Below are 23,219 nucleotides of genomic sequence, written 5' to 3' on the forward strand. Positions count from 1 at the left end.
CTGATGTCTCCGAAGACCACAAAAGAAAGCCTACAGTCTACTTCGTGTGTGTGTGTGTGTGTGTGTGTGTGTGTGTGAGAGAGAGAGAGAGAGAGAGAGAGAGAGAGAGAGAGAAAGAGAGAGAGAGAGACAGAGAGAGACAGAGAGAGACAGAGAGAGAGGGAGAAGAGATGGCTTATTGGTCAAGAGCCTTCTCTGAGCAATAAAGAAGACTGGGTTTTAGATCCCAGCACCCACGTAGCAAACTGGGCAGCCTGTGCTTCCCTGCAACCTCAGCTCAAGATGGGCAGGGTGAGACGGCATGAAAAAAATCAACGGGCCTTGCTGGCTTCGATCTAGCAGAGAAGATGCAAGCCCCAGGTTCAGGGAGAGACACTGCCTCAAAGGAATAACCAGTGACAGATAGAAGACATCCAATACCTTATTCCCGCTTCTGCATATGCATACAGGTGTGTTGGCATCTCCACATAGGTATGCACACCATACTCAGATGTGTAGACATCTCCACATAGGTGTGCACACCCCACACAGGTGTGTAGACATCTCCACATAGGTGTGCACACCATACTCAGGTGTGTAGGCACCTCCACATAGGTGTGCACACCCCACACAGGTGTGTAGGCACCCCACATAGGTGTGCACACCACACACAGGTGTGTAGACATCTCCACATAGGTGTGCACACCACACACAGGTGTGTAGACATCTCCACATAGGTGTGTACACCACACACAAGTGTGTAGGCACCTCCACATAGGTGTGCACACCCCGCACAGGTGTGTAGACATCTCCACATAGGTGTGCACACCACACATAGGTGTGTAGACATCTCTACATAGGTGTGCACACCCCACATAGGTGTGTAGGCACCTCTACATGGGTATGCACCCCCCCACAGGTGTGTAGGCACCCCACATAGGTGTGCACCCCCCGCACAGGTGTGTAGACATCTCCACATAGGTGTGCACACCACACAGGTGTGTAGACATCTCCACATAGGTGTGAACACCACACACAGGTGTGTAGACATCTCCACATAGGTGTGTACACCACACACATGTATTCATAACACACAAATTAAAAATCTCTATTGTGGTGCCTGTTTTTCTTTCTTATGGGTTTGATGCTGATGTCCCTCAGGGGTGCAACTCTGTGTGGTGTGTGTGTGTGTGTGTGTGAGAGAGAGAGGGGGGGAGGGAGAGAGAGGGAGGGAGGGAGGGAGGGAGAGAGAGAGAAAGAGACTGAGCTTGAACAGCCCTAAACCATCTCACCCCTTGCAGGCCACACTGTAGACCTGCCTGTTTCCTGGTTTGTGGCAGGGACCTTGGACTCTGGACAGGATTCCAGAGTGTTCTGTACTCTGTTGCACGCTGACTCCGCGTGCCTTGACTGCACACCAGTGTGGGATGCCAGTTCCTGGAGTGCCTATCTCAAGAGATAAGCTACCAGTTTTGTGAACTGTGAAAGCTACAGGCAAATAGAAACACTTTGTCCCGTAGTCAATGGGAAACTCTGCCTTAGGGTCGTAGGCAGCGCCCTGGAAAGAGGAAGGATAACCCTGAAGTCTGATGCTGTCCTGGTCTCTGGGTACCAGGACCTCTTTTCTGGGAAAGTCCAACCGTGCCAGAATCCATGTGGGCCCAGCACCCTGGTTCTGGCAAGTCCCACTGGCTGTCAGTTTCTTTGGCCCCTCTGCTCTTCCTGACGACCCACCCCTGTCTCATGATATGAGCACAGTAGATGTGTGGGAGGTATGCAGTGTGGTAAAGTTCCACATGACTTTAAAACAACATCACAAGTCACAAGCCTGCAGTCTTAGCCCTCATAACGTGGAGACAAGATGCTAAGGAATTCAAGGCAAGTCTGGGTACGGGAAACTGTCTTAACAAACAACGTAGAAACGAGTAAAATCACATTAGCAAGATCCACTGAAAATATGACTAGTGGACAGGGCTTGGGAGATGGACCCTGGGGACAGTTCTTGCTTTGAGAGCCTGAAGGCCTGCATTTGGATCCCCAGTACCTGCGTACAAGGTGGACACCAAGGCACACCTGTAAGCCCAGTGCTGGAGGGAAAGAGATCCTGGGACTTCACTGTTCAGACAAGCTGAAATAGTGAGAGACCCTGTCTCAAAAGAAGGCAGGGGGGGGGGTGGTGGTGGTGGCAGGGGAGGGACATCTGATGGTGACCTCTGGCCTCCATACACAGGCACCTATGGGCAAACATTCACAGGCATATATCCTGCACACACACAAGTAAGAATTTGACTTCTTAATAAATTAATATTAATATTTTTAATATTAAAATTAATACCCTCAAGTGACAGACTAGTTATGTGGGTTTTTTTTTCTTTTTGTATTTCTGTATGTCCTAAAGTGTTTTATTTTTTTCCCACTAAAATATTCACTGTTTTGTAAAGAGGGGAGAAGAGTTAGAGGCAAGTGGCAGACGTGAAGTGTTTCACACATCACAACTAAAATCTCACACACTCCACCTAAAGACTACATTTTCATGAGAGATACTCGGGCGATGAAAAATGAGCTGAGTGTTTTCTTGCAGACACCCGCCACCCTGCCACGTGCTATTCCTGATAAGACCGTGGCCAGCTCTTAGTTTTGGGGGTTCAAAGGTGTGGCGCTGTTAGTAATTATCAGACAAACAACCAGCAAGTGCCCGGCTTTGTCTTAGACTTATCTTCTCTGAGTGTCTTGCACGCACGCACCCCTGTGAGGCAGCTATTGTTATTAAACCACATGTTTTACAGGACAGGAAACTGAGGCAGTAGATGTCACATAAGTGGTACAGCTGGACTTGAACCTATACGGCGTCTGGCCACATCCTGCCTCTTAAAGCAGAAATCTCAGAAAGAGCTCCAAAGAGAAATAAACTGGGCTGGCTTTAGGAGAGGTGGCCTGCTTTTGTCCTGGTCTGGGGCAGGTAGGTTCCGGTCATAGGAGGGCTGGAGAAAGACTTGGAAGAGTTGAGAAAAACTGTACCTTGTTCTTTCTGCAGCTTGCTAGACATCTTCCCCACCGTGATAGCTCTGGCAGGAGCCAGCTTGCCCCCAAACCGGAAATTTGATGGACGGGATGTCTCTGAGGTGCTCTTTGGCAAGTCACAGATGGGGCACAGGGTAAGTGGAGGAAGCTTGTGTCTGGACTGTGTCTCACGACTCACGCCTACTACTTTGATACAAATGACCACCCCCCAGAAGGTGCATGCCAGTGGCTGATGAAGGAAGACCCTGGGCAAAAATCCCAGTGATGAATTTCAGAGACGAACTACATCCAACAATTCAGTCTGTTAGTCCAGATTTGTATTTATATTCATTCAACATTTTGGTTTACTGTAGAGATATGTGAGTATTATCTCTAAGGCTTAATTTTATTCTTCTGTCCACGTTCAGTTTTCTGACATAATTTGGGCACCCAGCATATTTTTGTTGGATAAGATTCCTGTCCAGTTCTAGGCTCTTCTGGAATGTAAACTCTCGGGGGGGGGGGGGGGAAAGGATCCCATTTGCTGGGTTTAGGTTTTAGTTCTCACGTACCTAACAGCATCTGTACTTAGCCAGCACCCAGTGCATGAAAAGTGAATGAATAAATGAATGAAGAATGAATGAATGAATGTCAGTAGGGTCTCCCTCCATATTCCCAACATACTCCCAGCTCTCGGGTGTATGTGTGTGTGTGTGTGTCTCAGGACATACTTTGCATCTTGTTGTTTTGCTGTTGTTTACTTGTTTACTTTCAAAAGATGCTCTTGCAACAGGCTGACCCTGAACTCCTGATAGCCTCGGCCCTTTGAGTGCTAGGATTGCAGATACGTGCCACCATAGCTGTCCGCCTGTTTCTCAATCAGCAGCCCCCCCAGCAATGACTTTGGGCCTCTATCCTTCCAGCATCACCTCAGATGCTGTCCCCTCCTCAGAGTGCTCTGAAGTACCAAATTAGCAGCCAGGAAATGTCAGTCCTCTTGGGTTTTCCCTGTCACTTCCCTGCGTTTTCCTAAGAGGAAGAGGAAGTCAGAGAGAGAAGGAGGAGATCAGAGACTCCCCAACTCCCTAGGAAGGCCCAGTGAGCAACCAGCTCCCCCATTGGAAACCTATGCTTCAGAAGGTCTGTTTAAGTCTTTGAGGGGTCACACGGGAGAAATGTGCTCATGGCTACTGTTGCTGGTAATTACTAAAGCCAGAACCTGGGCCTTGAGTGGACCACTACACTCTTGCACACATTGATGAAGTTCTTAGGGCTTGTCAGACTAGACCACAACAGTCCTCTGAAGGGTTCTTGGGTTCACCCCAGAATGCCTGTCTCTGTAGAACGCTGTGTTGTCCAGGCCTGGTCATTCTGAGAAGCACAAAACAGGAAGACTGTTTCCGCCTTCAGCTGGAAGTCAGTAGCATACGATGCTGGCAGTATTAGCCAAGACTCCTCTGGAGAGGTGCTTCTGGGTGTTTATTGCCATGGCTACTGATAGAGTAATTGGGGTCACCAGGAAGTGATCTTGACGTTGTCAGGCCTCCCGTGGACGATAGCTCCTTCACGGGCTAACTTCCGTTCCCGGACAGAGCCTTGTCTTCCTTTGGCATCCGATTTGCGTAGAGTCACTGGGTTAGGTCCAGGAATTAGGGTGGGAGAAACAGACACAAGTCCTGACACCTTCGGGAAACCTACATTGTATTGGTGACCTAGTTCAAGTGGGAGCCTGTTTACTTACACCCTGTGACCTAGCGAGAGGCAGCCAGCTTGCTGCCTACAGAGAGCTTCCGATGGTATCTTCAAAGGTAATCCCATGTGGGTTTGGTGCCCAGCCTCACACCGGCTTCTTCTAGTGTGCACGTGACACTCCAGATAAGACCGCTTTGGAATTTAAGAATAGGACTTGTTGATGGCCACAGATTTGAGTTTGGTCCTTTCCGGTCAGCCTAAACTGTTGAAATGAAGAGATTGAATTGTCTTGGGTTTATAATAGTTTTAGAGGAAGCCAGGAGATCAAAACAAATGATTTTTGTAAATATGCACACATCCATCCATCTCTCTATACAGTACATATGTATCTCTTTAAAATGTTTATTTTTATGTTCATTGTGTATGCCTGAGTGTATGTGTGTGCTATATGTATACAGTGCCCACAGTCATCAAAGACATATGATCCTCTGAGACTGGAATTACATACAGTTTCGAACCTCAGTATGGGTGCTGGGAACCAAACCCAGGTCCTCTGTAAGAGCAGGCATTGACTGTTCTCAACCATTGAGCCATCTTTTCCACCCATGTACCACCTCTTAATCAATGCAGTTTGTATCCACCCACAGCCGTATTGATGGTTGGCACAAAACACTATGTAAATGCCTCTCAACAGCTGGCTTATCTATATTGCAAGGATAGTCCAGAGATGAAGAGAGAAGCAGCTTAGAACCACATATCTTCATCCATCTCCCAGGGCCATGGGATGAGAAGGCTTAAAAGAAAATCACTAGCTACTAGTTTTCATATCCATGACCTCATTCCCTCTAGGAAGGTTGTGTCTGTGATGTTCCAAGCCCACAGTAGCTGCATGCTTTGCATATTTTAACCCCTTGTATCTGACACCAGTGGGCATATGAATGGGGCAGTGAGAGGAACCATGAAGAGAGAGGGCTAAGAGCCTGAGAGGGGAAGGGTATGTATTCTAGGACCTAGTGATCCACTTTCTATTCTATTCTTGATTCCAAGATGGAAGCCGAAGGTGGTGACAACATGGGTGGGAGAGTCATGTTCTTCATGACCAGGTTCAAATATTGTCAACAAAGGGACAGTTTCCTCATGATGTCTGCATCTGCATAGAACACTCCAACATGGGGCAGCTGTGGGCTAATTCGGCACTCCAGAGGCCAATGCATCAAGGAAACACGAATACCCGTCACTTCTCTTAGGGAGGCCCCTAGTGGTGAAAAATGTCACCGAGAGTGATGTGTGAATGATTGACACCCCTCCCCCTTCCCTGCTTTGAAGGTGTGCAGGCCCCTTCCTGATGGGGTGGAGGAGAACACCTCTGGGAACAATACTACCCAGGGCGACGCTCCAGTGCTTATCAAAACAACGAAAGTGTAGCAAGGCAGACTAGCACATAGGAAAGAGTGGGAGCCAAGAATTCTGTGCGAGTTTGTAGAAGATAAAGTCAGCCAGCTTTGAACTGTGGAGCAGACATCTGGAGAGGAAGTGCCTTCAGCCATGATTGCGTGTCAGCTTACCAGTGTTCTTCCTATGTTGATGTAAACAAGAAAGCTGTCATTAGTCTGCTCAAAGTAGGGTGGCTTATATGAGTGTCTCAGAACCCACCCCCAACTCTAAGCATAGGCCATCCCAGTTTTCCTCCCTAGGTTCTGGAAATTTCTGCTAATGTCACTTGTCCTTTGAATGTGGCAGGCTCTCCTTAGGGAGTTTCTGTTGCTGAGCACCCAAAGGGTACCCATGGTTTGAAGAGCTCAACCTTGACTGTGTTTTCTGGGGGGTCTGAACATATCACAGGTGGGGGATACAGGATGGTCCATGTCCTCCCCATCCCCCCTACCTTTGCCTTTATCAAGGAAAAAAAAAAGGAGTGTCAGGCATGGCTTTCTGGAATGGAAGGAGTGAGGTTTTCAGTAATGACTTCCTTTCTTGTTTAGAGGAAGCTTGCTGGGGGGTGTTTGGAGGGTTGATGGAACGGGCAGCAGCAGGTGTTGGGAAGCCCTGGCCAGGGCGGCATCCTCTCAGGGTACTGAAGCTGGGGGTGGGAGGTGGGGTGGGCAGCTGCTTCCCACTCCAACAGATGTTTCTCATTATTTTTTCCCCCAAGCCCCACGGAATCTTTGAATCATGTAAATGTCTTCCCAGCAATATATATGGACATGATTCATACCAGGGTAGTCTCATGCCTCCATCCCAAACCCACCAACCTACCAAGGATGCTGGCCGTCTATTTCCTACCAACTCTTTCCCTGGGGACCTCTGAATTAGGTATTTCCACTCTGTAGGGAACTTCTTCCATGTCTGACTGAATCAGGAAAGATTTCCTCAGCAGTTCAGTAGGACTGAGTCATAGGTGTCTGCGTTCAGGCTAGGCTTGTATTGGAGCTGTAGCGCAGGGGAAGAGTGTTTGCCTAGCCTGTGTGTGGGCCCGAGTTCGATTCCCTGTACTGCAATAAAAGGTTCAGAGGTGAAGTTGTGCTTAGTGCTGGAGAAATCTTACGTTTCTTATGGCAGGCATTCTTGCTGGAGAGAGAGAGAGAGAGAGAGAGAGAGAGAGAGAGAGAGAGAGTCTCTGGAGGCAGTAGAAGCTAGATTTTACAGAGATCTTCAGGTGGGCTTCATTGCAAGCCCCAGGATATATGGAAGCCATCTTTGTTGGCAGTTTGCTTTCTGCCCCTGAGGGGCAGGTGCACATAGGACTCCTGGGTGCATGACATGGGCAGCCACAAGACACTCAGCTGAGAGAAGGGCCTGAGAGTTGTTTAAAGCACTTCTGTGGCCGGGTTGGAATTTTAAATTTGTCAAATTAAAAAAGCGCTGACACACAACCTCCCCTGCAGGTTCCAGAGTGGTCATTGGGCCCACAGTCTGATTGACTTAGCCAGTGAGGTCTTGCAGACACACAGAGTTGTAGCTCAATCCTCCTTCTTCAGTACTGTTTCACAGTGGCTCCCAGGAGAAGGCCAACATCAGCTACAGGCCTGTGCTTGTCGGGGAGTATCCAGGAGTATGGAGAAGGGATGTTAGGGATGAAGTAGACCATGACACCTAGCATAATTTTCTTTCATGTGTATGTAGGTATGGATGTAGTACATGTATGGGGAGGTGTATGTATGTATGTATGTAGTACATGTATGGGGAGGTGTATGTATGTATGTATGTTGTATGTAGTACATGTATGGGGAGGTGTATGTATGTAGTGCATGTCCCACATCTGCATGTAGAGGTCAGTGCCAACTCCGTTCTGACCTTCCGCTTTGCCGAGGTGCGATCTCCATTGCCGTGCTGTGTACGCAGTTGGCCCTAACTGAGCTTCTAACAGATTCTTGCTTGCTCTGCCTCCTATCTTGCAGTAGGAATTCTGAGATTATAGCCACGCACCATCGAAGATGTTTTCTATGTGCGTCCCTGGAATCCAGCAAGCTCAGGTCGCCAGGCTTGTGCATCAGATGCGGTCCCCCCCCTCCCCCCGCAGCGCCCAGTGGGGTTTTCTGATACACAGGCCGTGCTCTCTGCTCTCTTTCTCAGGTGCTATTCCACCCCAACAGTGGGGCTGCTGGAGAGTATGGCGCCCTGCAGACTGTCCGCCTAAACCATTACAAAGCTTTCTACATCACTGGTAAGTGGAGTCTCTCACTCTCGTGGGCACGCCTCGGAATTCCCTGAGTGGGTGTGGCTATCTTCTTTGAGGGCCTCACATCCTTCACCTGTGACTTTGCCACCCAACCTTAAACTTGGCTGGAGGGTCAGCAAAGGCATTCTGGACCCTCCAACACAGAAGCCTTCCTGCAGCAGGCTCGTGGCCCCTGGATTCTTCTTTGTCACCCATTCCACAGAGAAAACATTTTGCTCCCAGTTTTGGCTGATGATGAAACAGGAGCTCAGGGACCTTTACAAGTGTCATTTACTTGGCAATAAAATGTTTCAGAAGGCAGATCTTAAAGGCCTACACAGCAGACCCACAGAAGTCTCTTCTCTCCTTGGTTCACTCAGTGACTGGGACTTAAAAAAACTAAAAATGCATTTTAGAAATGACATGCTGGGGCTAGTGAGATGGTTTGGTGGCCATTCTTGTTTGCCTTCTGTTGCTGTGATGAAAACCATGACCGAAAGCAACTCTGGGAGAGAAAGGGTTTATTTGGTTTATACATCTCAGGTTAGCCCATCGCTGAGGGGAGTCGGGCTGGGGTAGGACTGAGGCAGAGGACATGGCTAACTGGCTTACTCTCTCTGCCTTGCTCGGTTGGTTTTCTTATGTCACACAGGAGTAGTATCACCTGTGATGGGTGGCCCCTTACAGGTCAATCATTAATCAAGAAAATGTCCCCACAGATTTGCCAACAGGCAGATCCTATAGAAACTTTTTTTCCAGTTGAGGTTTCCTCTTTCCAAATGACTCTAGCTTGTGTCAAACTGGTAAAACTATTATAGTGGGTAAAAGTATTTACCATCAAGGTAAACACACACACACACACACACACACACACACACACACGTATGCACACGCACAAACGCATACATACATGCACACACAGTAATAAAATTACAATTAAACTCTTCATTATCTTGAAATGCTTGTCCCGTTATTTTGCACTTACTTGGAGCACTAACATTCTGAAGTTAATCAATGAAAAACAAGAGAAAAATAGAAGAGAGACTCAATGGAGATTTCAGGTGGCTTGTTATTTCATGTTGGATATTTTCAAAGAATTATATAATTAAGACAGACAGACACACAGACAGATAGACAGACAGACAGATAGACACACACACACACACACACACACACACACACACACACACACGCACGCACCATTTATTTCCCGAGCTTAATATGTGGTTGCAATACTAGAACAAGCCCCAACTCCAGGGATCTTAGAAATGCTACAAGAGTCTTTGGTTCCTAAACCTCAGACAAAGTGCTCAGCTCTTTGCTGCGGTCTCCGAGGGAAAGTTCGGGGATCAGAGTCCGGCATTACATTATCTGAGAGGCATGGGCCCTCCAGGCTGAACTGATTTCATGCAGGGAGAACCGTGCCAGAAAGCCCTTGGCACCACAATACTGGAATCGTAAACCTTACCATGAAGTAATAGGGCTGTGTAAAGCGACCACAGTCAGACAGAAACGAACATCCCAAACTAGGAGACCGGGGTAGGGAGCGGAGCACCGGGCTCCCGCTACATTTGAGGAAAATTGCCCAGCAAGGTGAGGTGCCACCATGTTCTGCGTCCTCCATGCACGGTTTAAAAACTGCTTCCTAATGATTAGAACTGCATTTGGGAAAGGCAGATGAATAGGCACCTACTCCATTAGGCTAGAGAACAATATGTACTTCCCTGATGGGGAGATGATGTTTTTGGTCATGAACTGGAGTGGCCTTGACAGATAACCAGTCTTTTGGTATGTGGCCTAGAACTGGGGACCTCACTGGTTTCCTTCCCTCCCCCCTTTCAAAAATCATGTCTCTTTTTATTTCAGTGTGTGTGTGTGTGTGTGTGTGTTTATGTGTGTGTGTTTATGTGTGTGTAAGTGTGTGTTTATGTGTGTGTGTGTGTATTTGTGTGATGTGTATGTGTGTGCATTTATGTCTGTGTGTGTATGTGTGTGTATGCATGTGTGTGTATGTGTGTATGTGTGTATGTGTGTGTGTATTTATGTCTGTGTGTATGTGTGTGTATGTGTATGTATGTGTGTGTGTGTATGTATGTGTATGTGTGTATGTGTGTGTATGTGTGTGTATGTGTGTGTATGTGTGTGTATGTGTATGTGTGTGTTTATGTGTGTGTGTTTATGTGTGTGTGTATATGTGTGTATGTATGTATGTGTATGTGTGTGCATTTATGTCTGTGTGTGTATGTGTGTGTATGCATGTGTGTGTATGTGTGTGTGTATGTGTGTGTATGTGTGTATGTGTGTGTGTATTTATGTCTGTGTGTGTATGTGTGTGTATGTGTATGTATGTGTGTGTATGTATGTGTGTGTATGTATGTATATGTGTGTGTATTCATGTCTTTGTGTATGTGTGTGTTTCCATGTGTGTGTATGTGTGTGTATTTATGTCTGTGTGTGTATGTGTGTGTATTTATGTCTGTGTGTGTATGTGTGTGTATTTATGTCTGTGTGTGTATGTGTGTGTGTTTATGTCTGTGTGTGTATGTGTTTCCGTGTGTCCGTGTGTGTGTGTGTCCGTGTGTGTGTGTTCATGTGCTGCAGACACTTGGGAAGGTCAGAGGCTTTGCTATCAGGCATCTTCTGAGATCACTCTCTATCCTACACAGTGAGGACATAGCAGTCTTCACTGACTTTGCTAGCCTGGCCAGCTTCTCTGGGGATCCCTGTGTCTGACTCCTGAGTGTTGGGCGGGCTTACTGATGGCCTTCCACACTGTGGTGGTTTGAATAGGAAAGGCCTCTGTAGACTCATGTATTTGAATGCTTGGCTCATGGGGAGTGGTACTCAAGGTGTGGCCTTGTTGGAGGAAGTGTGTCACTTTGGGGGTGGACTTTGTGGTCTCCTATGCTCCAGCTCTGCCCAGTGAGGAACATAGTCCCCCCCTCTGCTGCCTGCAGATCCAGATGTAGACCTCTCAGTTCCTTCTCTAGCACCATGTCTGCCTGGACACTGCCTTGCTTCCTGCCATGATGATAATGGACAAAGCCTCTGCAACTGTGAGCCAGCCCCAATTCAATGTTTTCCTTTATAAGAGTTGCCTTGGTCATGGTGTCTGTTCACAGCAGTGAAGCACTAGCTAGGGGCTGGAGAGATGGCTCAGCGGTTATGAGCACTGGTTGCTTGTCCACAGGTTCTGAGTTCAACTGCCAGCAACTACATTGGCTCACAAACGTCTGTAATGGGATCCCATGACCTTTTCTGTCTCTTGCTCTCTTCTGTCATACAGGCATACATGCAAATAGCGTGTTCATATACATAAGTAAATCAATCTTTAGGAATATGTTTTACAAAACAAACTAGGACATCCAGCTATCATTTATGTGGGCACTGGTGATCTGAGCTCTGTTCCTCGCACTTGTCTGGCAAGCACTGTACCTACTCACGGAACTCGATAGCTGCCCTTTGCCACATTTAAAGTAATTAAAGGTCCATCCGGATGATCCTGAGTGCAGGCCCTTGCTGACAGACTGATGACCTGAGTTCAGTCTACAAGGCCCACAAGATGGAAGGAGAGAACCAACTCCCACTAGTTGTCCTCTGACCTCCTCATGTGCTCTGTGGCACATGTGTATCTCCACACCCCCACATGCTTACACATACACACATACACACGCGTGTGTGCATGCACACACATGCACGGATAAGAAGAAATACAAAGCAAGGCAACAGATGCACTTGCAAGTGTGTACACCTGCGTACCTGCTCTGTACTACTGCGAACTGATGTCGTGGAGACAACGTGTGTCTCCCAAAAGCTCAAGCGTTAAATGCTTGGTCCTCAGTGTAGGTGGTGCTCTCTGGTGGGACTTTTGGAAGCTGCTTCGATCATGAAAATGCTAACTTCACCTGCGTATTAACCCACTGATGGGTTTGCTGCACAGTGGGTGCTTAGGATGCAGGGCCAGTTCAGAGGAAGGTCATTGAGGCTGCGTCCTTAAAGGGTGTATCTGCCCCGCCCCTGCTTCCTGTCCATTGTAAGGTACGCTGCTTTCCTTTGGCGCTTCAGCCTCACCCCCCCCCCCCAAATCATTAAAGCCAGAGAGAATCTCTGAAAGCACGAGCCAGTGTAAATCTTTCCTCATTGAGTCGTTTACATCAAGCATTTTGTCAGAGCGACACAAAGCTAGAGAGTACAATTAACATTGGCTGGTTTCCAGTTGTTATGCCAACTGTATATTCCTAAATGAACCCACTCAGTCATGGTAATATATATACATATATGTGTGTGTGTATACACATTCCTAAAGAAGCCCACTCAGTCATGATATTGTGTATACATACTTACATATATATACACATACATACATACATATATAAACACACATACACACACACACACATATATATATATATATATATATACACACACACACACATACTCCTAAACAAACACAGTCATGGTATTGTATACATAGACATATATGTGTATATGTGCATGTATGTATATGTGTATATGTATGCATATATGTGTATATATACATACACATATATACATATATACACATGTATACACACATAAATATACACATATATACATACATATACATATATACATACACAGATATATACATATATAGAGATATATATACACACAAATATACATACATATATATATGTATAATACACTTATATTTCAGTGTATGTATTTATATATAATAACACACATATGTTATTTGATTTGATTTGCTAGAATTTTGCTTATAATTTTTATTCTTTTTTTTTTTTTTTTGGTTTTTTGAGACAGGCTTTCTCTGTATAGCCCTGGCTGTCCTGGAACTCACTCTGTAGACCCGGCTGGCCTTGAACTCAGAAATCTGCCTGCCTCTGCCTCCCAAGTGCTGGGATTAAAGGCGTGTGCCACCACTGCCCGGCATAATTTTATTCTTGTAAAGCATGTGTCAAGGTTTGCCATATGAGTTTTGCTGGTCTCATGAGATGAGTTTGGGAGAAGTCTCGGTTTTCTCAAAAGGGCTTTGTAAGCTTGTCCCCTCCTTTCCTGATTGATTGAATTTGCCTGTGAAACTATTTGTCATTTCCAGTGTTGTAGAAATATTGCCCTGTGTTTTCTTCTAAAGGATTTTTTTTTGCTTTTTTTTTTAAAGATCTATTTATTTATTATTATATCTAAGTACATGTGGCTGTCTTCAGACACCCCAGAAGAGGGCATCATATTTCATTACGGATGGTTGTGAGCCACCATGTGGTTGCTGGGATTTGAACTCAGGACCTCCGGAAGAACAGTCAGTGCTCTTAACTGCTGAGCCATCTCTCCAGCCCTTCTAAGGGTTTTTTTGTTTTGTTTTTTGGTTTTTTTTGTTTGTTTGTTTGTTTTGTTTTTTTACGTCTTGGGTTTAGGTCCTGGAGCCATTTGGGGTTAACTTTTGTACCTGACTTTTTGGTAAGAGTACAACTTAACTCTGAGCCACCTCTTCAGTTCCCACTATTGCGTTTGTTAAATATTTATTTTTATTATTTTAAATTATATGTGTTTGTGTATCTCTCTGTGTATCTGTGTGTGTGTGTGAATACAGGTACCCATAGAAGCCAGAGGTGTCAGATCCCTGTGGCACGGGACTTGCAGGCAGTTGTGAGCCACCCAGTGTAGGGTCTTGGAAATTAATGGGTGCTGGGAACGGAACTTAAGTCTCTGAGTGAGCAATATGGGCTCTTAACCACTCAGCCATCTCTCTAGCACCCACCACTGGTGTATCTAAAAATGTTAGTTTTTCTCTCCTGTTCCCGGAACCATGGGGTTTTCCTATAGCATTTACTCTGAGACCTGCCTGAGCTCTTGGCGTCTAAGTTAAACAAAAGTAGGAGGTGTACAATCAAAGATGCTGCTCAGAGGTACAGTGTTTTCTGTACCACGTGATTCCCCGGCCCATGGAGAGAGAATAACAACAGCCACAAAGCATGGGGTACCAATGACAAGATCCCCCTGGGATTTTACCTCCCAGACCTGTACATCAAAGAGCTCCTTGCTCCCTGCCATGTTGCTCCAATAGAGGTCTCTGCTGTAGCAGATCTCTCTGCCCGCCCCCTCTTCAACATCGAGCAAGGCTTTGTGTGTGCACTCTCAGAGCTAACGGAAACTGTTCCTTTTTCAGTATGTCTAGTTTTCTTCCTGCTATTGCAAAGAATAGTGGCTTCCACACTGCTTTTGGGACATAGCGGCAGCCGGAAGCCTCCTGGGTAGTTGTTTAAAAACCGTGCACTGGGCCTTGTTGGTGAAATACCGGGGAGTGATGTCTGAGCCTCATGGGAAGTCGGTTACAGTTTGCTCCCTTGAACTTGGGAAGAAGGGTTTATTCTGTGTCCTTAGGAGTTTTGCCTGTCAGATTTTGTCCCTTAGTTAAGAAACCCGCAGGCTCTGACTTCTGTTCCTCACCTGAACTTGAACTACAAGTCTTGAACTACAAGGCCAGGCTGCCTTGGAACCTTCAGTCCTCCTGTCTCTGTATCTTAGGGTCTGAATTATAGGCTTGTACCACCACTGTGCTTGGCTCAGTCCTCTCACCTAACGGTGCTCACACTGCAAACGTTTTCTGTGTGGCAGGTGGCCACCAGAGTGCCTATTTTGGTCTTCCAGCTGGGCTCTCTCTGGGCACTCTTTTAAGGGGTCAGCCAAGGATTCCCAGGAGTTCATCGGAAAGTTTCGAGGCTTGTCCTCTGTGGCAGTCTTCCTCGTAGGACTTCACCTGTCAGTTTCCATCATTCGTGGTGACCTTAAACTCTTAAGCCACCTCAGCTCTCCTCAGGAAGTGTGCCTGTTCCACACTGCCTGTTGCAGGGAGGGGAAACCCCGGACAGTGTGGTTTTCTTTGCAGGGTCAAGTCCCTTCCAGTCTTTGCCTGTCTTGATTATTCCACTAGAGTGCTTTTTATTGATTTGCTGCAATAGATTTCCTAGAATTCATTTTGCTAGAGGATGGTAGTTCAAAGGACACTACTCAACTCTTTCCTTAAGTGAAACTTATCATCGCGGTGTACGATGTATATTTGCATGAGTGTGTATGGTGTATCTTTGCAGGGATGTGTGTATTGTGGTGTTCATGTAGAAGCCAGTGGACAACTTTGTAACTATTAGTTGTGTGGGGCTTGACTCTGTTTTTATGGCCCATGTGGCAAGTATGTCTATGTGCCTTGTGTTTTTAATCTTTTTAATTCTTTTTTAAGATGAAGTTTCATGTACCCCAGGAGAGCCTCAATTTTGTAGCCAAGGCTTGCCTTGAACTCCTTATCTCTCTGTCTCTACTTTTGGATTCCAGGCATGCTCCACTATGCCCCAGCTTGGATAACATATATTTAAAGGCAGGTTCATTATGTAGCTCCGAGCTGGCCTCGAACTCACAGATCTCTCTGCCTCTGGCTCCCACATGCTGAGATTAAAGTATCTCCAAACTTGATAGATCACTTAGCTTTTATGAGTGTCACCCCCAACTTTTTCTTGGTTGACTGTCGACACTTGTGTCACTTCAAGGGCTCCTTGCTGCTGCAGGAGTCAAATTTTTGTCAACTCTAGACAATGATAGAATCCCTTATCCCTGTTGCACCCGAGTGTCTGCCAGGGGAGGAAACCCCCGCTGGAGGCTTTGATCTGCAGAGGGCTATGGGACACTCTCATTCTTCTCGGGAGTTCCAGTTTCATTTCCATCCATATTGAACAAGAAAGCTGTGTCCCTGGTGTGCTTTTAGATTTGTCTTTGCTGGGTTGAGCTGTGGCCTTGTTCTGTCATCTTGTAGTGAGGCGACACCACAGCTGGACCCCTCTAATTGGTTGGTTTGTCTGTTGTGAGAATGTCCTCAGACTGGACAAGGCTGTACACACCTGTCATCTTAGCACCTGAGAGGCTGAGGCAGGAGGATCAAGAGCTTGAGGGCAGCCTAGGATCTATAGCAAAGCCCTTATACCCAAATGAGGGCATAAGCCCATGATAGAGGTTTCTCTGTAGGAAGTGGCACTGCAAAGATTTCTCAGATGTCTGTTCAGGGAAAGAACCCTCCTTCTCCCAAGCAATTGATGTTCCTAGCTTACTAATGTTTTACTACCAAGATGCCCAGAAGCAAACAGCTATTCAATTCCATAGATTTCTGTTAGGCATTCTAGCTACTTTTTGTATAGAAAAAAAGGTAGGGGGAAGTCATTGAATTCATTAGGATACAGTGCTGGGTGCTGGAGAGATGGCTTATCAGTTAAGAGGTCTTGCTGTTCTTCCAGAGGACCTAGGTTGGGTTTCCAGCACCCATACGGTGACTCACAACCATCTGCAACTCCAGTTCCACGGGATTAGATGCCCTCTTCTGCCTCCGTTTGCACTGCATGCACAAGGCATTTACACTTGGGCAAAACATCAGTACACATAAAAACAAGTAAATATTGTCTTCCAAAGTGAGAAAGGCTCCAGATGCCTTCGGCTGTCCTCTTTTGGACTGCCATAATAGCCAGATTCTCAATCTCTGTGACAGCATCATCTTCAGGGAAAATTATCCTTCTTGACATCCACCAAGTTCAACGGTTGCTATTGGAGACATCGGTATTCAAAATATCAGACTCGAGGGCTATTACAAAGCAAACAAACAACTACCAAACGAAACCAAAACAACAACAACAACAACAACAACAACATTTGCTCTCAAAGGCCAGAGACACATATTTGAATGGATGTTCACTAGTTCTGAAGGCAAGTCCAAGGGGCCAGATCTGATCCCCCTGGACAGACGATCATCACTAGAAAGACAGACTATAATATCGAGGGCATTTATTTGGTGGGGAGAGCAGTCCTTTGAATTCCTAGGCTTGGTTCCTTTAATGTGTCATCGACCACAGATGTCCGTCCTCTTCTGCAGCTCAGGGTGGAGGCTGGGTTTCACATTGTCGGTCATCCTTCCCGTAGGTGGAGCCAAAGCTTGTGATGGGAGCGTGGGTCCTGAGCAGCACCACGTGGCCCCTCTCATTTTCAACCTAGAAGATGCTGCTGATGAAGGGATGCCTCTACAGAAGGGGAGCCCCGAGTACCAGGAGGTGCTGCAGCAGGTCACCAGGGCTCTCGCAGATGTCCTCCAAGACATCGCTGATGACAACAGCTCCCGAGCAGACTACACTCAGGATCCTTCAGTGATTCCTTGCTGTAACCCCTATCAAACTACCTGCCGTTGCCAACCGGTCTGAGGGCTCATTGTTCCCCCCATGAGAAACACTACCTGAAAACTGTAGACAGGTGGGTTTACTTCCAAACTTGGGTGTGGTCATGGATGTCTGCTTTAGAAAGGAAGCTGCAGCATTTGGTTAGAAAGCAACGGCGTTACCTCTGTGTGTGTGGACTGTCTCCTCTGCATGCAGACTTGAGAAGCCCTGAGTGCTGGTACAGTGGACACGGCATGGTTAAGCACTAGCGAGTAATGGGGTCAGGTCTGAGCCCTGGGTTTAAAGCTCAGGCAATGCCTTAAACCTCAATTGCAAGTTGAAGGTTAAAGTAACCCACGAAACTGTGTGTAACCCACGAACTGACACCAGGCAGATTCTCGATCGGTATTTTAGTTTCTATCTCGTGTCCCCAGTTTCAGGGGCCATTTTGGCACAGACTCGTCTGGTTTGCTGGTGGGTAGGGGTCCGGGAGCCTACACTGTTGCCTTTGAGATGACTTGAGCAAGCTAAACCAAAGTGAGGTTTTCCCAGGCCTTGGACCCTTCTCTCCTGTAAATGTCAAGTGGATGTATTATAAAGATGTAAGCATTCAGGGCTGAAGTGGTGGCCCGTTGGTTAAGAGCTTGGCCCACTTGCTCAGTTCCCAGCACCTACATGGTAGCATAAACTGTCTGCAACTCTAGCTCTAGGGGAACCTTGTCCTCTTCTCTGGCCTCTGAGAATGCCAGACACACACGTGGTGTATATACATGTAGGTAAAACACTCATATATTAAAACATACTCTTTTCAAAAAAATTGGGATTTCTTCCCAGCCCCTAAAACTTCTAAGAAACAAAATAAAAATGTAAACAACTCACAAATGCATTGCCATGATTTTATTTAATTAGTGTCCTGAATGCGACTTCAAGGTAATAAATGATTTATTCCAATCACTGCAAAAATACTTTGCCTGGCTAAAATAGTTTCTCTCTATATTTGTAATATACACGAAACACAATTCTAAGAGATTTCCCACTAAGTACATTTTTTTTGTTTTTGTTTTTTTTTTTGTTTTTTTACACAGCATACATTTGACAAGGATGCCCTTTTTAATATAAAATTCTGGTTACATACCAATATGGTTAGTTAGCATTTACACTGTGGTTTGAAGGTCTTTTAGACTGCATGGTGTGACTCCAGCATTCCCCTTGCCCACTGGCAGTCAAGGCTGAGGGGCTTGGGTCGGGGGGCTAACTGCGGTCTATGGCTCAAGCAGGGAGGCACCCGGGACTCCTGCCTCCCTCCCTCCCCTCTGCCCACAGCATTGACTGCAGTGAGGCACCCAGGACTCCTGCCTCCCTCCCTCCCCTCTGCCCACAGCATTGACTGTATTCCGTTTCTTCCACTTTCCTCGTTCTCTCCAAAACCACCTGACAGGGGAGTGTCCTGACTTCTGAGGTAGGCTTCTTGTCAGGACTGCTTCGTTTTGCCCTTCTGACTTCCACGGCACAAGATTATCTACCAAAATCAAAACAGAATATGGCCTTACTCTTGGGAGAGGCTTCATGGAGGCGGGCTGGGCTGCCCAGGGGTCTGCGCTAGGTGGGTCAGCAGGGGAGGCTGGACCTTTGGGACTTTTATATATGACCACAGACCGACCCTTACTCATGACCGTGGGAAAATCCACCCATCTCATGAAGATGTAGATAACTGTAGCACAGATTCCAACAATACTGTTTACAAACTGGGTGTGTGCACATGTGTGCTTGTGTGCACATGTGCAGTTTTTAGAAAAGGCTCATCTTATGTGTAAACACTGACTGCTAAACGACTCTAAAGAGAACACAGAAAGCCAGCCTATGTTCTTGGTGGGGGTCGACCGTTCTCTTGCTCACAATGTTAACATTAGTGTCACAGAATACACAGGTTACAGGCTGGCTCACTACAGAAGCAGGAGCTGCTGGCCCTCCTTAAAGCCTCTTGCCAGGGATAATGAGCTTGCTTTTCTCTTGCTGGTTTTGAGGTGAAGTCAATCCCAGAGAGGAGAGTGGTGTTATGAGGGCAAAGGCAGTCTACTTGATAGAGAAAACGAGTGATGACTACAGGGCTTAAGGCAGAGCCCAGAGGCCCAGAGGCCGACTCCACCAGTGAGCCTGAGGTTCCTATCTGACAGGGAAGTGATTTTGGCTAAGCTGAGGCTCTCAAGATCCTTTTGTAGTCTTACAGGCTTTTTAAAGAATTGTGAATGAAGATATGGTTCCTGGGGAAATATTTGCAAGAGGCGTAGCATACACTTCAGAATAAAGACAAAAGGGGTTTTCCTAGCAAACCCAGCTGAACCCTTAAGCTACAGAGACATGGCTGAGATGGCTGCACTGGACAGCAGCCAGCATCACTCTCACTTCTGGTCCTTGTGCCTGGAGATGGAGAAGCCTGCCTGCTGCTGACCCAGGACCTCAGTTTGAACATCGGCTCCTTTCTCCATCTACCTGCAGGCTGTGGACAGGCTGGGCCTGGCAGCCACCATAACACCTAGCACCTGTAGCATCCACAGGCTACCCCACCTTGGCTGGACTCTAACCACTCTAGGAACTTGTCCAGTGACAAACACTTAGCTGGCAGGGAGAATTTCTTGTGCATAAACTAGTTTTGGTTTGTGGGTTTTTTTTTTTTTTTTTTTGAAGCTGAGGCTGGAACCAGTGCCCGTTGCCTACTGAGATAGCCACATCTCTAGCCCAGACAAAAATTCTAAATGCAGCTCAAGTGAACTTTCACAAATTTGCTCCTAAAGAGAGAGAGAGAGAGAGAGAGAGAGAGAGAGAACAGCTGGTTTGTACCCAGCTTTCTGGCAGTGTCTAGGTGAGTGTGCCTCAAGGCACATTTAAATGTTAGTAGTTGTGGATGTGTGTGCATGTGGGGTGGGGGGGCGGGTGGGCAGGCTCTGCGCATGGAACTCAGAGCCTCTTACATGCTAGGCAAACACACCGTCATTAATCCATACCCATCAACATTAGTTCTTAAGCCTCCCCGAGTCTCCTCCCCTTGAGGAAAATGGCTCATTTGGGGTTATTATTTTATTTGCTTTATATGTTAGTTTTCTCTAACATGGGGCTACCTCCTACCTGCCAATGTTCAGACTACTCTAATTCTGTAAATAAGGAGGTTGCAAGGTCTGTTCTGACTACACTGAAGACCCCAACTGAGTTTGTGATGTATCAATCTTCTACAACAGCCAAAGGATTTTACCAAAATTGCTAAAACAGAACCGAGTGAACATCTGACTGTGACCGTCCCAGGATAGGACGCTCTGGTCATATCTGTCCCCACGGTCTGACCGAGAGTGCCCAGGCTCCTGGAAGATGTAGTGGCAGTTAAATAGCTAAATAGCCAACTTTCAGAAGACAGACAAACTCCCTAGAGTTCTAGGAAGCATCATGGGAGCCCAAAGGCAACTGTTAGGCAGGGGGCCAACGGCTGTCTTAAAACGTATAATTAGTTGTTTTTGCTTTTTTTAAAGAACTCCTCCTTTCCACCATTAGTATACAACTGTCACTTGCTTGCAATGTATTTGGCAACTTGCCTAGGAAAGCCCAAAAATGTTCATTTCAAACTGTAATCTACGAAGCCAGTATGGAAGTCATGAACGCCTCCTGTTCCCACAAAAAGGAGCCTCACCCATCTCAGTGCCACGCCTGTCTATTCCACAGGTCCCGACCTGGCATTGTGCCCATCTGAAATGATCTCAAGTGGGATTTTTTTTTTTTTTTTGAGACAAGGCCTTATATATATAATTCAGGCTGGCCTTGAACTCACTATGTAGTTCAGATGACCCTTGCTTCCAAGTACTGGAATTCCAGGTGTGAACCACTATGCTCAATTGTAAGTGCTGCTGGGAACCGAAGCTAGGGCTTCGTATGCGCTAGCTAGGCAAGCATTCTACCAACTGGGCCACATCCCTTGCCACTGGGATGTTTCCTGACGGAGATACACAGGAGGCGCATACACTGCTACACTGTAGATGTGGATGGGAGCTAAGGAGGCCCTGACAGTCTCCAGCTCCTGCCACCCACCCTGGCTTTATCCATGCGGTTTCCTGGTGGGCAGCTGCAGCTGCTGGGGAGGCTCAAGAGTTCGGTACCAGAGCTGCAGGTGGGTTGCAAGTCAGTTCCTGCAGCCAGCCCAGAGTCCCAGACAAGACCCAGCCCCAGTAACTCATCCTAACAAGTAACAGGCAGCATTCTACAAAAGCAATCTTAGGCGCTTTGGGAAACCAGACACAGGCAGAAACTCTGACCTCACAGGGAACTAAGGTAGTGTATGTATAGAGACAGAGGCAAGGAGTCTAGGTCTCTGAGCCATCCACACTCCCCAGGTTAGTATTTGGTTACGGCAACGCTGACAGGCCTGAAGCACCACACCGATAGGCTAGCCTGCAGGATCTGAAACCACAAAGTGGGTGCCCCGGGGGGGTGGGGGGGCTCTGGTTGTAAAGCAGATTAGCAGTTAGGAGTTAGAGCGCGGGGCAGACACTTGGCCTCTTCTGGGAGGCAAGGCTTCCTTCCAGGCATACAGATGGAGTAACTCTGTTAAGGGTTCCGAATGCTCACAGGGGGAAACTCATTCTCGTCGTCTAGACACACTGGTCCCGTCGCAAACTCGTGTTCCGGAATAACTTCCCCTCGGAGCGCCCCGCCGTCCTCAGAGTATCCTGGAGGTGGGAGTGAGAAATGAATCAGGAAGCCCTCCATGACAGGTGCTGGAAGGGCAAGACCTGAGAGCATGGGAGAATGGCTGCACCTTTGCCTCCCAGATAGAAGCGAGTCTAAATTCCCCCAATCCAAGCCCCCGAGCCCTGAGAGACAGACGGGTCTCAGCCACCTCCTGTCAGAATGCTTCAATAAGTTAAAGAGTCGTTGGCTATTTGTTTATTTCGTGCCTTTAGTTCCAGCACAGGGAGGAGAGGCAGGTGGATCTTTGTGAGTTTGAGGCCAACCTGGTCTACACAGTGAGACCCTGTGAACAGGCAGGCAGGCAGGCAGGCAGGCAGGCAGGATGGATGGATGGATGGATTTGGGCTATATCCTCCTGTATTGGGCCTGGAGGTTGAGGGCTCACCAAAGCTCACCTGGCACCGTGGAGGCTGCAGACGTGCTGGGCCTTGCTACAGTTGCAGCATAAGATGGAGGTAAGGAAGGTCTGAGGTCATTTTCTTTGTTCTCTTCTGTTGTTCCTGAGCTAAGCAAGCTACATGCAGCAATTAGGGAGAGGAAGAAGAGAAGAATTCAGGACATCCCCAGAACACCTTCATGGGAGAAGATGGAGGAGGCTCACGCTCTGCTGTTTGAGAGTAAATTACAGACCCACCAGTACACTATATGATCAGCATGTACCCAAGTGGGTCAGCCAGACACCTTCAACACTGCTTACAGCCCTCTGCTCCTCTGGTATATTGAGGCAAGAAGGCTAAGACACGCTAATGAGGTCATGTTAATGACATGCTAATAAGGTCATGCTAACGACATGCTAATGAGGCCATGATATGGTACATACTTCACATAATTTTAGAGGCTTTTAAATCGGATTCTGTGAACTCTTTCTGACTAACCACTGTGCTCGTAAGGGCTGTGCTAGGCAGCCAGACTGAGCAGGGGGACATCCCACTTGGGGTATTATGCCATCTGCCTAGGTGCTGTCCTAAAGGAAACAT

General features: G+C 47.0%; 2 protein-coding genes across 13 annotated transcripts in view; one reads left to right on the forward strand and one right to left on the reverse strand.

Annotated features, from left to right (window-relative positions):
* Arsg (arylsulfatase G) overlaps positions 1–18,393 on the forward strand; it is a 99,998-nt gene extending 81,605 nt beyond the window's left edge. For 10 of the 12 annotated variants that reach the window (XM_006534349.4, XM_030246381.1, XM_006534348.2 and 7 more), the window contains 3 exons: positions 3,014–3,134; positions 8,245–8,335; positions 17,282–18,393. In XM_006534349.4, coding sequence (XP_006534412.1) covers positions 3,014–3,134; positions 8,245–8,335; positions 17,282–17,556 — 487 coding nt within the window. In that variant the 3' untranslated portion in view covers positions 17,557–18,393. The remainder of the gene's footprint in view (positions 1–3,013; positions 3,135–8,244; positions 8,336–17,281) is intronic. The other 2 variants (XM_017314803.1, NM_001361978.1) reach the window with 1 other exon arrangement.
* Positions 18,394–18,583: 190 nt separating this feature from the next.
* Wipi1 (WD repeat domain, phosphoinositide interacting 1) overlaps positions 18,584–23,219 on the reverse strand; it is a 37,869-nt gene continuing 33,233 nt past the window's right edge. The window contains exons 11-13 of the mRNA NM_145940.2: positions 22,638–22,756; positions 22,120–22,220; positions 18,584–19,030 (exon numbers count right to left, since the gene is read on the reverse strand). Coding sequence (NP_666052.1) covers positions 18,983–19,030; positions 22,120–22,220; positions 22,638–22,756 — 268 coding nt within the window. The 3' untranslated portion in view covers positions 18,584–18,982. The remainder of the gene's footprint in view (positions 19,031–22,119; positions 22,221–22,637; positions 22,757–23,219) is intronic.

Source organism: Mus musculus, chromosome 11, assembly GCF_000001635.26.
Source record: "Mus musculus strain C57BL/6J chromosome 11, GRCm38.p6 C57BL/6J".
Lineage (NCBI taxonomy): Eukaryota > Metazoa > Chordata > Mammalia > Rodentia > Muridae > Mus > Mus musculus.